The following is a 14,434-nucleotide window of genomic DNA, read 5'->3' as shown; positions in this document are numbered from 1 at the left end:
GTCCATTTTTAAGGAAGCAGAATAGAGTTTGTAAATATGAGAAATCAGGTTTAGGCTCTGTAGCCTTCGAGTACATCCCTTATTTCAGAATGCCTGAAAAGCTGATGATATTCTTGTGTTGTTTCGTCTTCTACTAGTTATTTGATGTGCAAGCAACTGCAAATCACTTCTTTTTTTTGCAGTATCTTTCCATGATTACCACTCTTACTTAGATGGATCCATAATAATGTGATCATCCAAAAGGCCCATAGAGAATGGAGACGCTATAGAATAGGCCTAGATGACAGTACACCAGGAGGCCCATCTCTCTCTAGGAAGGCATGCCTGCAGGTAAGATAACCAAAGAGAAGAAGAGTCCATTCTAGATATAGAAATCAAAGGAAAGCAGCAGGCCACCCCACGGTCCTGTGGGACTAGAGGAAATAGGGTGCAATTTGAGACATACTCACTACAGCTGATAGAAGAACGGAAAGACACTGTCCACACAGACCTGATACAGAACTGTTGTTAGTTTTGTATTTATTTCCTACTCAAACATGTCTGGTGGCATGAGTAAATGTTAAGTGTTTGCACATTTCATTGTTATAACTATAGTGAAGTAAACAGATGCGTACTGTGCTCCCATGATGCCGTGCTGTCGTTTGCTGTCTCAGGAATTGTCCTGATATTGCTGAAACCATTCTTTAGAATGCAGTGTTTAGTTGCTAAATTGTAATTACTTCGCCACTATGGCCTATTTATGACCTTACCTCCCTTATCTTACCTCATTTGCAAACACTGTATACAGACTTTTTCTATTGTGTTATTGACTGTATGTTTGTTTATTCCAGGTGTAACTCTGTTGTTGTTGTTGGTGGTGGTCACACTGATTTGGCTTTATCTTGGCCAGGTCGCAGTTGTAAATGAGAACTTGTTCTCATCTGGTCAACCTGGATAAATAAAGGTGAAATAAAAATAAATAAATAATAAACGATGCTTTGAGAAAAGGCTATTTTGAAGCCTCAACACTACTCTGTCTGTACAAAGGCCTTGCAATGCCATGGATAGCTAACACCTGACACCACCTGGTGGTGAAATGTACTAAATACAATAGGTTGAAATAATTGAGGAAATTCGACACTCATTATTATGCACCAATTAGAACCTGTACTACATTATTATACCGGAAAATGACTACGGGAGGACTTTCAAAATGTTGTTTTGTATCAAATGTAAATCTTACAAGCTTCTTAAGTTAAACCGTTGTGTCGTTTTAACTCAGCTAGCCACCCCATCTTCACTAAACTCTATCACCGTTGTATACTTGGTACTGTACAGAGGTAGCATGATATATATATCTCTGTAGGTATCACTGCATGTCTTGGATTTGGTTAATGTTTGTTACTCATCCCGTCTCAAGTTCTCTGGTGAAACCCGGAACCGGATGATGTCACCGTAGGTTACTGTAACCGTGGGGACCCCAGCTCTGAGTATGTAATTCCTGCCATGGCTGATGCGTTTTCCACACCCCTCCTTTCCCACACTTTCTCCTCGATAACATATTCCCAAAGCTAGCTGTTAAAACAACAATAACACGATCGGTCAGGGACAGCTGCCGTGGTGCTGCTTGCTTCCTGTGAAGAGGGCTTCCACTAATCCCTACACTGCGCGTCAAGTTCTCCACCACAGACATACACACACAGAGCACTGCGCGTCAAGTTCTCCAGCACAGGCATACACACACAGAGCACTGCGCGTCAAGTTCTCCAGCACAGGCATACACACACAGAGTAGTGCACGTCAAGTTCTCCAGCACAGGCATACACACACAGAGTAGTGCACGTCAAGTTCTCCACCACAGACATACACACACAGAGTAGTGCGTGTCAAGTCCCACAACAGTTGTCACGACTTCCCTGCCAGGCTGAAGACAAGGTAAGCCCCCTCTTCTCCCCGCTCTGTAAGTCACCACTCAGACCTTTAAATGATCTGGAGAGACCAAGTGGGAGAGAGAGAGAGCTCATTGTGCATAGTAAGTATTAGAATATAGTCATGGACTAGGTATGAAATAAATATGTAAAAGAGTTTTAGCTAAATAACCCAAAATAATAGTAAAGCCAAATGTAATTCATTGTGTGAAAAACCATGACAAATTCAAATAAAGATTGTGTGTTACAAGCAGATAATATTTCTTGCCAATAGAGATGGAATTTGTCTTTCAACAGCTGCAATGCAACATCAACATGTCTCCTTTTATGGGTTGAATGGAATGAGTTGGAAAACTCAGGTTCACTACTATAGGCCTCTCATCAGGCACTAATACCACTGAAGAATTCCAAAAACATGGGCTAAATGTTTTGCCATTAACGGACTATCCTCGCCACAGGCTAATAGCTACCACATACAGTAGACGCATTGGTTGAACAGAAAGAGAGCTGGCTGGTGGACAAGGCTGTCAACTGACTGACACCTACAAAACCACACGAATCATCTGTTATTAACAAGACCTGTAATTGGAGATATGAAGAATTCCTTTCATCCAGGTGACAAATTTAAGGCAAAACTCTAGCCTTAATTACGTTTAAAATGGCCATCGGGTAAAAGATCTCAAACCTTGTGGTTCAAGGTTGACCACCGGTCCATTCAGATTCCAGATTCATGACAAAGGTCGAGGCTCCTGCGTGGTGAGGATCATGTGGGTTGATTAAGGGGGTGTATGTTATTAGGTAGTATTGTAACCACAGTACAAGCTGTCACTGGTGAGTCACTGGAAGGAGATCTTCCCCACATTTGCTACAGTAGACGTTCAAGGTTAGAAGTTGGAACCGTTTTGTAATAACATTAGATTTGTGAGTAATATAAAAATTATTTATTGTTGCCCCTTTTTGAAAAAGACAGAAGTACAAAAATATGTTTACATTTCAGTAGTTAAAATACTTATATTCCTATATGTACAATTATACAACAATGATATAGTGTCTATAACAGACCCTAAGGAGGTTATTTATGTGGGTACATAGACCTTGAGGAGGTCATTTCTGTGGGTACATAGACCCTGAGGAGGTCATTTCTGTGGGTACATAGACCCTGAGGCGATAGAGGATAAGCCTGTTTTTCCTTCTATCCACTTGTTGTAGTTGGTCACTGCTGTGTACACGCCTGGTCGTAAGGCTCTAGAACACCCCTCGCCCCAACTGACGATTCCAAAAAGGAACATTCGATTATCCACCTCGCACACCATGGGTCCTCCGGAATCACCCTGGGAAAGAAAGAGAAATACTGTATAATATACGGCGAGACATATTTTTTTAAATTGTTTTTGCTCTGTACCCAAGGATTTGAAGTGGTACAATGACTGAGTGTCACCTTTAATTTGAGGTTATTTTCATTTAGAAATTACAGCACTTTTTGTGTATAGTTCCCCCATTTTAGGTAACCAAAGGTATTTGGACTAATTTACTTATATGTGTAGTAAAGTAGTCAAAAGTTAAGGATTTTTGTCCCATATTCCTAGCATCAATGGCTGCAGTACATCAAGCGTGTGACTCTACAAATGTGTTGGATGCATTTGCAGTTTGTTTTGGTTGTGTTTCAGATTATTTTGTGCCCAATAGAAATTAAATGGTAAATAATGTATTGTGTCATTTTGGAGTCACTTTTTTTGTAAATAAGAATAGAATATGCTTCTAAAGACTTCTACGTTAATGTGAATGCTATGCTACAATGGTTACGGATAATCATTAACCCATGCTAACCTCTCGCCATTACAATAACAGGGGAGGTTAGCATTTTAAATCATACCCCCAAGACATGCTAAACTCTCACCATTACAATAACAGGGGAGGTTAGCATTTTAAATCATACCCCCAAGACATGCTAACCTCTCACCATTACAATAACAGGGGAGGTTAGCATATTATATCATACCCCCAAGACATGCTAAACTCTCACCATTACAATAACAGGGGAGGTTAGCATTTTATATCATACCCCCAAGACATGCTAACCTCTCACCATTACAATAACAGGGGAGGTTAGCATTTTAAATCATACCCCCAAGATATGCTAACCTCTCAACATAACAGGGGAGGTTAGCATATTATATCATACCCCCAAGACATGCTAACCTCTCACCATTACAATAACAGGGGAGGTTAGCATATTATATCATACCCCCAAGACATGCTAACCTCTCAGCATTACAATAACAGTGGAGGTTAGCATTTTATATCATACCCCCAAGACATGCTAACCTCTCACCATTACAATAACAGGGGAGGTTAGCATATTATATCATACCCCCAAGACATGCTAACCTCTCAGCATTACAATAACAGTGGAGGTTAGCATTTTATATCATACCCCCAAGACATGCTAACCTCTCACCATTACAATAACAGGGGAGGTTAGCATTTTGGGGGGTTATGATATCTATGATAACTTTCTCACTCATCATTATTCACAAGTAATTCATCATATTTTTTTAGGTACAGTAATACTCTAAATAAAGAATATTTCTAACGGAGAAAGAATATCCTTATATTGTTCTTAAATGTCGTTCTGTTTTTACTTTGAATTTTAAAAAAATCCCCCAAATATATATTAATTAATTAATTATATTATTAACTGCTGAGGAGAAATTGTAATGTCATGTCACTTCTGCATATCATACCTTGCACGCATCTTGACTCCAGTCCGGTCTCCCAGCACAGAACATGTTTTCTGTGATCAGGTTTCCGTAGTACGCCTTATCTGAGCAGACGTCATGGGCCAAAATGTTTACCGTTGTCTCCCTCAGGTACTGTGAATTGTACCATAAACCTTAATGAAGAAGGGACACAACGTAAGAAAGCACTCAACAGGTAAATAAAAATCAATGTTACGTAGGCATGAAAACAAGTCAATTTATCATGGGAAATGGATCATATCAAGTGATTGATACATTTAAAATAAGAGGTCTAGGATACTATTGAAAAAGTGTCTCAGACTCAGAGCTCCGTATTTCATTATAATGAATATTATATGGACCTGATCCTAGCTCAGCACTCCTACTCAGGGGTGGCAGGTAGCTGAGCGCTCAGAGAAGACGGGCCAACAACCGGAGAAACCAGGTTTGCTGGTTAAAATCCCAGCTCAGAAAAATCTGGTGCGTAGTATCATCTTATATATGCTTATACTTATACACCTGCATTGCTTGCTGTTTGGGGTTTTAGGCTGGGTTTCTGTACAGCACTTTGAGATATCAGCTGATGTACGAAGGGCTATATACAGTGCCTTGCGAAAGTATTCGGCCCCCTTGAACTTTGCGACCTTAATACTTTGTAGCGCAGCAAAAGGTGGCGCTACAAAGTATTAACTTAAGGGGGCTGAATAATTTTGCACGCCCAATTTTTCAGTTTTTGATTTGTTAAAAAAAGTTTGAAATATCCAATAAATGTCGTTCCACTTCATGATTGTGTCCCACTTGTTGTTGATTCTTCACAAAAAAATACAGTTTTACATCTTTATGTTTGAAGCCTGAAATGTGGCAAAAGGTCGCAAAGTTCAAGGGGGCCGAATACTTTCGCAAGGCACTGTAAATAAATTTGATATACCTTCCATTGTGCCCTTGAGCAAGGCCTTAACCACCTATAATTACTCCAGGGGGCGGTGCAATGTGCCCGACCCATTGCTTCCAGCACTTCAGGGGGTGTATGTGTGTCTCAGAGGGTTGTGAGCATAAACTCACATTTCTATTCTTTGTAAGTTAATGGACAAATAAGGCACATCTTGTCTTCTCACATACACACGCGTGTCTTCTCACATACACACGCGTGTCTTCTCACATACACACGCGTGTCTTCTCACATACACACGCGTGTCTTCTCACATACACACGCGTGTCTTCTCACATACACACGCGTGTCTTCTCACATACACACGCGTGTCTTCTCACATACACACGCGTGTCTTCTCACATACACACGCGCTTGTCTTATCACACGCGCTTGTCTTCTCACACGCGCTTGTCTTCTCACACGCGCTTGTCTTCTCACACGCGCTTGTCTTCTCACACGCGCTTGTCTTCTCTCACGCGCTTGTCTTCTCACACGCGCTTGTCTTCTCACACGCGCTTGTCTTCTCACACGCGCTTGTCTTCTCACACGCGCTTGTCTTCTCACACGCGCTTGTCTTCTCACACGCGCTTGTCTTCTCACACGCGCTTGTCTTCTCACACGCGCTTGTCTTCTCTCACGCGCTTGTCTTCTCACACGCGCTTGTCTTCTCACACGCGCTTGTCTTCTCACACGCGCTTGTCTTCCCCTGAGATGCTTTATGGTATGTTGTAGATGATCCTCCTTACCCTCCTTCTGTCTTCCGTAGCCAGCGATCTCACAGGAGGATCCTGCGCCGAGGGCCTGGCGTGCCGGGGGCAGGCAGACAGTCCTCACAGAGCTGCTCTCCACTGCACACTGACCATCTACAGCCTTTAACTTCAGTAGAGCTGTATGAGGGAAAACACATCAACCACTCTGCGTTGTTATCATGACACTCTCAACTACTATGACACGTATACTGAAGTTTCAAACTTTACATTCACAGAACATACAAACTCAACAAATCAATACCACAGTGAGATTGGAATTCAATCGCCTTTTTTTACCAGATCTGTTTGTGCCGTCTGTACCAACTCTTCTGGTCATTGGCGTGAGAGGATTTGGCAGCGCAAACAGATGGGACATCAAAGCAGTGTTCATTCCTACCGATGTCATTGTTGAAGTTGCCTTCGCTGTTTTCGAACTCTGCGTGCACGATGACCTCTTCCACCTGAAACGTCTGCTCTTTGGTGTCGTCAGTCTCATTGATGGCACTCTTCCCCAGAGTGACGAAGAGGCTGCAGGCTTTAGTTTGAGAGCTGTGTGTGGAAACCCAAACATTAGTTTTTTTACACTGCTGCTTCTCGCTGTTTATTATCTACGTATAGTCACTTTACCCCCTTCCTACATATAGAGATTTACCTCGACGAACCCCCGTACTTTGGTGTTGAATGTATTGGTTGGTGCACAAACCGAAACAGTCCCGTAAGGTGCAAACACTGATACGGAAAACAACTACGCACAAAAACCCTGTGGGGAAAAGCTACCTAAGTATGGTTCCCAATCAGAGACAACGATCGACAGCTGTCCCTGATTGAGAACCTGACCAAAACCAAAACAAAGAAATGCAAACAAATAGAAAAAGAACATAGAATGCCCACCAATCACATATCCCCTTTAAGGGATTAACTATTTACTGCACTGGGATAAATCAGGGTTTCTTGGTAGTCTTAAACAAATCTACTTTGAAACAAAATGTACACACCTCACACATGGTTATGGGCTTAAAAAAGAAGACCTCTTTACCATGTATAAAGATGTAGAGATATAGAGTTGAAATGTATTAATGTTGAGTTTGCATCCTAATATTACACTTTATATACACACATCACAGAAGACTGAAATATAATAAAACAGTTGGATATAGAAACACCCGATTTTCGGCGTAAAAAATAAATGGGCCACCCGAGTATTCATAAGCGCTGCACCACCGTGGTCTGAGGCGCTGCACTGCAGTGCCACAAGAGATCCTGGTTCGAGTCCAGGCTCTGTCGCAGCACACCGCCACCGGGAGACCCATGGGGCAGCACACAATTGGCCCTAGTGCCGTCCGGGTTAGGGGAGGGTTTGGCAGGCAGGGATGTTCTTGTCCCATCGCACTCTAGTGACTCCTGTGGCGGGCTGGGAGCAGTGCACGCTAACACGGTCGCCAGGTGCACGGTGTTTCCTCCAACACATTGGTGCGGCTGGCTTTCGGTTTAAGCGGGCATTGTGTCAAGAAGCAGTGCGGCTTGGTTGGGTCGTGTTCGACCTTTGCCTCTCCCGAGTCCGAACGGCAGTTGCGTCGATGAGACAAGACAAACTACCAATTGGATACCACGAAAAAGGGGTAAAAAGTAAAACACTTACAATTAATTATGTTAATGAATTATGTTAATGAATCATGGTAATGAATCATGTTAATTAATTATGTTAATTAGGTATGTTAATTAGTTATGTAACATGAATAACATTCCACCCATAAGGCCCACCAAGTCGTTTAACTCCAGGAAACGGGCGCTAAAGTACGATCTTATATTATTTTATCAGCCAGAAACAACATCTGACGAGGGACCCGGGTCCTATCATAAAGGACACTGGTACTGTACACCCTCACTGGCTTGTTACCGTTGAGAAATGTCAGCGCTGCCTCTTACAGTACCTGTCAGGGAAGCAATGGGCCGCAGACAGAACCCAGCAGGGAGAGATCAGACTTCCCCCGCAGCGGAACACGTTCTCTTTAGACTGACGGCTCCTCCAGAATATGGCCGCCATCCACGGGTGGGATTCCACAGCGGCAACTGTCCCTCCTACAATCTTCATCTGCTTCCTGGTACGCTGGCCACACGTGGACTCTGTCAGACTGGACGCTGTGACAGGGGAACCAAACCAATTGCAATGAAAACAAGACTGAAAGAGCATTGGGAAAATGTTAAGTTGCTTTAATGTATATTCTTTCATGTATATTTAATGTATATTCATATTGCTATATGAATTGAACAGAATGAGCATGGAAGAAGGATAGTTACATATTATATTTATATTATATTAATTTTGTACGGTAGCAAGACCAAGCAAATTGTTCTCACCTGTGTCTGGTACAGTGGGCTCAGTGGGCTCAGTGGGCTCAGTGGGCAGATCATCAAGTGGACCTGCAAGATGTTGTGAAGTTGATACCACTATACACTACAGCCCAAAATAACGTTGTAATGACATGGTGATAGTATGGATACATGTTACTCACAATCAAAACCTACAAGTGATGAAACAATCAAAACAACCGTGAACGGGAGAGAGAGAGAGAAAATAAGGTAAATGTACCTGTCTCCACAGGTACGCCACAGCGAGGGATATCACAGTATTCCTGTACCTGCTCCACACCCTTCATTACATAACACCACGGACGACGTTTGTACTCCAGATTCCTGAAGTTAAAAAACATGGATTTCCTCATAACGCGCTGCACATTTGCATTTACGAACAACTAACTGTTGAGTGAAACATCTGAACAGTCCAATCTCAAATGGCACCCTATTCCCTATATTGTGCCCTGGTCGAAAGTAGTGCCCTACAGTATATAGGGGGCCCTGGTCAAAAGTAGTGCCCTACAGTATATAGGGGGCCCTGGTCAAAAGTAGTGCCCTACAGTATATAGGGGGCCCTGGTCAAAAGTAGTGCACTATATAGGGGACCCTGATCAAAAGTAGTGCACTATATATGGGGCCCTGGTCAAAAGTAGTGCACTATATAGGGGACCCTGATCAAAAGTAGTGCACTACAGTATATAGGGGGCCCTGGTCAAAAGTAGTGCCCTACAGTATATAGGGGGCCCTGGTCAAAAGTAGTGCACTATATAGGGGACCCTGGTCAAAAGTAGTGCACTATATAGGGGGCCCTGGTCAAAAGTAGTGCACTATATAGGGAATATGGTGCCATTTGAGAGTGGGATAAAGGCCCCTACCTGCAGTAGTTGTGCCTCCCGGAGTAGACGTCAGACCCCATCAGGCGTTTTCGGGTGTCCAGGTCCCACCCCACACACCTGCGCCCACTCTCTGACTGAGACACTTTGCCTCTGTAGTACATCCCAGTTCCCGTGTAGCAGGCGGCTGCTGTATCTGAAGGAAAATACAAAATAACGAACCATATTGATCGATTGACTGATTGATTATGTTGTCCTTCGTTGTCCTTCATGAGGAAACTATTTCCACAGCTCAACAAGTTACACACACACACACACACACACACACACACACACACACACACACACACACACACACACACACACACACACACACACACACACACACACACACACACACACACACACACACACACGTCACAATCTTAACAAGAAAAGGTTTCTTCCCCCCCATCAATTCAAAGTGTCAGAGGAACAGTAATTGTTAAGTGTCTAAATGTAAAAGAGTGTTTCTTACCTAACTCACAGTATTTACCACCGTAACCAACTGTGCATAAGCAGAACATGTGTTCTCCGGACAGGGCAGGGACAGAGGTGCCACCATGACGACAGAGGCCACCTAGAAACAGTAACAGGTGAATTATTATTTTTTATTTTTTTATTAAAAGAGTGAGAAGCTCTGTGTACATGTGGTAAAGATATATTTGATTGTTGTATACTTGGTTGACGTAGAGCTTGATTGAGCTCGATGTACCTGATCTTTTTCGGTAGGGGAAATTAGAAATCTGTCTTTTCTGTCTCAGCAAGCCCTGTGAAGAACAGAAATCCGTTATGAAAAAGCATTGTGGTACGATACAGCATTGGCTCGACACGGATGCAGTATTGTTATGGACATCAGACAAATACATGGTTATGTTCAGTGGTGTAAAGTACTTTAGTAAAATACTTGAAAGTACTACTTAAGTCTGTTTTTGGTTTCTGTACTTTACTATTTATATTTTTTTGACAACTTTTACTTTACTAAATTCCTAAAGTGAAATAATGTATTTTTTACTCCATGCATTTCCCCTGACACCCAAAAGTACTCGTTACATTTTGAATGCTTAGCAGGACAGGAAAATGGTCCAATTCACACACTTGTCAAGATAATATCCCTGGTCATCCCTACTGCCTCTGATCTGACGGACTCACTAAACACACATGCTTCCTTTGTAAATTATGTCTGAGTGTTGGAATGTGCCCCTGGCCATCCCTACATTAAAAAAACAACAAGAAAATGGTGCCGTCTCGTCTCCAGACGGATTATATAAGGATTTTTAAATGATTTATTTATACTTTTACTTTTGATACTTAAGTATATTTAAAACCAAATACTTTTAGACTTTTACTCAAGTAATATTTTACTGGGTGACTTTCACTTTTACTTTAGTCATTTTCTTATTAAAGTATCTTTATATCTACTCAAGTATGACGATTGGATACTTTCTCCACCACTGACCATGTTTACATTCCTCTGACAAATACAGGAATCATTCCTGAAACTTTGATAATGAATCTTAAAATACTAATAGACATGGCAAAAAATGTGCTGCAATGTAAAAGACAACTACAACTACTTTTTAACTCCTTACCGTCTCACTCTGTGACACCCCTGCCAGGGTGGTTGTCAAAATCAGCAGCAAAATACTCCTTCCCATCTCTCTCTCTGTTGGGTAAAAGTATCTGTTGTACTTCTTGCACAAAGAGTTTGGAGAATTTGTGTGGTTCAGGACTTGCAGTGTTTCTCAGTAGTAGTCCTCGGATCTCACGGAAGGGCAAAATGTTTCTCTGCTGCTTATATAGAGTGAGGAACAGATGTGATTGGTTAGAAGGAAGCTCGTTGACAGGTTGGGCATGTCTAAACCGTGTGAAGAAACACCGTGGGATTATCACAGGAAGACACAATCCTTATTGATGATTCATGTTTGATTCTACAGAATGAGCAGCACTCGACAACTGTCAGGAAACGTGCCAAAACCCATGTTGATGATTTCGAACACATGTAAATCAGTTCACTGAATATGACTGTTATGCATGGACTGAATGACTGACTGAATATCTGAAGACCATATTAAGTAGAATAATGACATATCCCTTATCAGTCTGTTTTTCTTTAGGTTCCTTTCGAAAAACCAAATCTCTGTTTGGTTTTCCCAACCGGTGACTGTAGAACCAGTCACACCAGTGAAACCATGACAACCACCTAACCGATACCAGTTTGGCAACTGGCAGTTTGGCAATGGCCACAGCTGAAATGATGTTGAGCATTTGTTTTATTCCTCTCCTCTCCTCCTAACCTCAAACAAAATACGTTTTTTAGAATATGTAAACTGGTGGAACGCAGGCATTCAAACACAGGAAATTAAACTATTTTAGTGTTGTTTATGAGGTTGCTGCATGATTGTAAACATATTTCCATAGGCCACAAAATGTCAAAACAATCCACTCCAACATCTAAAAGGAGTATTTTTTTTTATGTACCATATTGAAAGAGTTATTCAACCCAACTTTATCATTTGTTGCAGATGTGATCTGCAAGATCAGTGCATATCTTGCATACAGTCACAGTGTTCGTCCTCTTTGTCTGAAGAACAGAGGCAAGAAGGATCGGAGGACCAATATGTGTCGTGGTAAGTGTCCATGGTTTTAATAGGAAAACTCAAACATGAACACAACTACAAAACAATAACAGTGAAAACCAAAACAGCCCTATCGGGTGCAGTAAACACAAAGACAGGAAACAATCACCCACAAAATACCCAAAGAATATGGCTGCCTAAATATGGCTCCCAATCAGAGACAACGATAAACACCTGCCTCTGACTGAGAACCAATCCAGGCAACCATAGACTTACCTAGACACCTAAAAGAACACAACCCCATAAATCTACAAAAAAAAACCTAGACAAGACAAAACACATAAATCACCCATGGCACACCCTGGCCTAACCAAAAGAATAAAGAAAACAAAGATAACTAAGGCCAGGGCGTGACACGTACCTATTAGAATTTTCTGAAATGATGGGTAACATACACTGAGTGTACAAAACATTGGACCTGACTCCTGCTCTTTCTATGACATAGACTGACCAGGTGAATCCAGGTGAAAGCTATGATCCTTTGTTGATGTTACCTGTTAAATCACATACAATCGGTGTAAATAAAAGGATGGAGACAGGTTAAAGGAGGATTTGTAAGCCTTGAGATAATTGAGACATGGAATGTGTATTTGTGCCATTCAGAGGGTGATTGAAGTGCCTTTGATCGGGGTACGGTAGTAGGTGCCAGGTGCACCGGTTTGAGTGTGTCAAGAACTGCAACGCTGCTGGGTTTTTAATGCTCAAAAATGTCCACCACCCAAAGGACATCCAGCCAACTTGAGAAATTAAAGCCAGCAGTCTGCACTTTAACCTGGTAGTAAGTTAAAGCCGGCAGTCTGCACTTTAACCTGGTAGTAAGTTAAAGCCGGCAGTCTGCACTTTAACCTGGTAGTAAGTTAAAGCCGGCAGTCTGCACTTTAACCTGGTAGTAATTTAAAGCCAGCAGTCTGCACTTTAACCTGGTAGTAAGTTAAAGCCGGCAGTCTGTACTTTAACCTGGTAGTAAGTTAAAGCCGGCAGTCTGCACTTTAACCTGGTAGTAAGTTAAAGCCGACAGTCTGCACTTTAACCTGGTAGTAAGTTAAAGCTGACAGTCTGCACTTTAACCTGGTAGTAAGTTAAAGCCGGCAGTCTGAACTTTAACCTCATAGTATAATTTCAAATCCAAAGTGATGGAGTATAGAGCCAAAACAACAAAACACAAAGTGGGTAAAACAGTATGTTTACATTATTAAAGTGACCAGGGTTCCATGACTCGATGTCCACAGGGCAGCAGTCTCTAAGGTGCAGGGTAGAGTACCAGCAGGTAGAACAGTGACCAGTGTTCCATTACTATGTCCATAGGGCAGCAGTCTAAGGTGCAGGGTAGAGTACCAGCAGGTAGAACAGTGACCAGTGTTCCATGACTATGTCCATAGGGCAGCAGTCTCTAAGGTGCAGGGTAGAATACCAGCAGGTAGAACAGTGACCAGTGTTCCATGACTATGTCCATAGGGCAGCAGTCTCCAAGGTGCAGGGTAGAATACCAGCAGGTAGCCGGCTAGAACAGTGACTAAGTTCAGGGCTGGGTACTGGGTGGAGGCCGGCTAGTGATGATTGTTAAACAGTCTGATGGCCTGGAGATAGAAGCTGTTTATCAATCTCTCTGTTCCAGCTATGATGCACCTGTACTGTCTCCACCTTCTAGATGGTAGCAGTGAACAGGCAGCTGCTCGGATGGCTGAGGTCCTTGATGATTTTCTGGGCCTTCCTGTGACACCAGGTACTGTAGATGTCCTGGAGAGCAGGCAGTGTGCCCCCGGTGATGCGTTGGGTTGACCGCACCACCCGTGGTAGAGACCTGCTAATGCAGGCGGTGCATTTCTTGTACCACCCTTATGGGAAAAACAACATTAATTTCAAATGTGAACAATAGATCTCATGTTATCTAATTTGACCAGATGTGAAATGAATGTGACAACATGGGGATGCAAAGTTTCAACTACACATGAAACTACACGTGACAAGATTTGAGCATGTCACGTTCTGACCATAGTTCTTTTATTTATGTCTTTGTTTTAGTATCGTCAGGGCGTGAGTTGGGTGGGTTGTCTATGTTCCGTTTTCTATGTTGTCTTTGTTTTAGTATAGTCAGGGCGTGAGTTGGGTGGGTTGTCTATGTTCCGTTTTCTATGTTGTGTTTGCGTTTGGCCTGGTATGGTTCTCAATTAGAGGCAGGTGTCGTTAGTTGTCTCTGATTGAGAATCATACTTAGGTAGCCTTTTCCCACTTGTGTTTCGTGG

The 14,434-nt window shown here is 42.3% G+C and overlaps 1 protein-coding gene across 1 annotated transcript; it reads right to left on the bottom strand.

Moving 5' to 3' along the window:
* Nucleotides 1–2,833: 2,833 nt before the first annotated feature.
* Nucleotides 2,834–11,307, bottom strand: plaub (plasminogen activator, urokinase b). Its single transcript, XM_029685513.2, has 11 exons — nt 11,145–11,307; nt 10,268–10,322; nt 10,031–10,132; nt 9,556–9,709; nt 8,916–9,019; nt 8,684–8,746; nt 8,257–8,464; nt 6,723–6,874; nt 6,323–6,463; nt 4,652–4,800; nt 2,834–3,238 (listed from the first exon to the last, which is right to left on the bottom strand). Exons 1-11 carry the CDS (start codon nt 11,208–11,210, stop codon nt 3,044–3,046), a joined length of 1,389 nt encoding a protein of 462 aa, XP_029541373.1. The 5' UTR covers nt 11,211–11,307; the 3' UTR covers nt 2,834–3,043.
* Between the last annotated feature and the right edge of the window lie 3,127 nt (nt 11,308–14,434).

The sequence above is a fragment of the Oncorhynchus nerka genome, linkage group LG16 (genome assembly GCF_034236695.1).
Source record: "Oncorhynchus nerka isolate Pitt River linkage group LG16, Oner_Uvic_2.0, whole genome shotgun sequence".
Lineage (NCBI taxonomy): Eukaryota > Metazoa > Chordata > Actinopteri > Salmoniformes > Salmonidae > Oncorhynchus > Oncorhynchus nerka.
The sequence above is the reverse complement of the archived record's forward strand: the minus strand, read 5'-3'. Positions and strand labels throughout refer to the sequence as shown.

Coding starts and splice junctions, on each gene's coding strand:
- plaub (XM_029685513.2), bottom strand. CDS start 11,210: ATGGGAAGGAGTATTTTGCTGCTGATTTTGACAACCACCCTGGCAGGG. Junction 10,323..11,144: donor GGGTGTCACAGAGTGAGACG/GTAAGGAGTTAA, acceptor TGTTCTTCACAG/GGCTTGCTGAGACAGAAAAG. Junction 6,875..8,256: donor GCCCATTGCTTCCCTGACAG/GTACTGTAAGAG, acceptor TTCCACACACAG/CTCTCAAACTAAAGCCTGCA.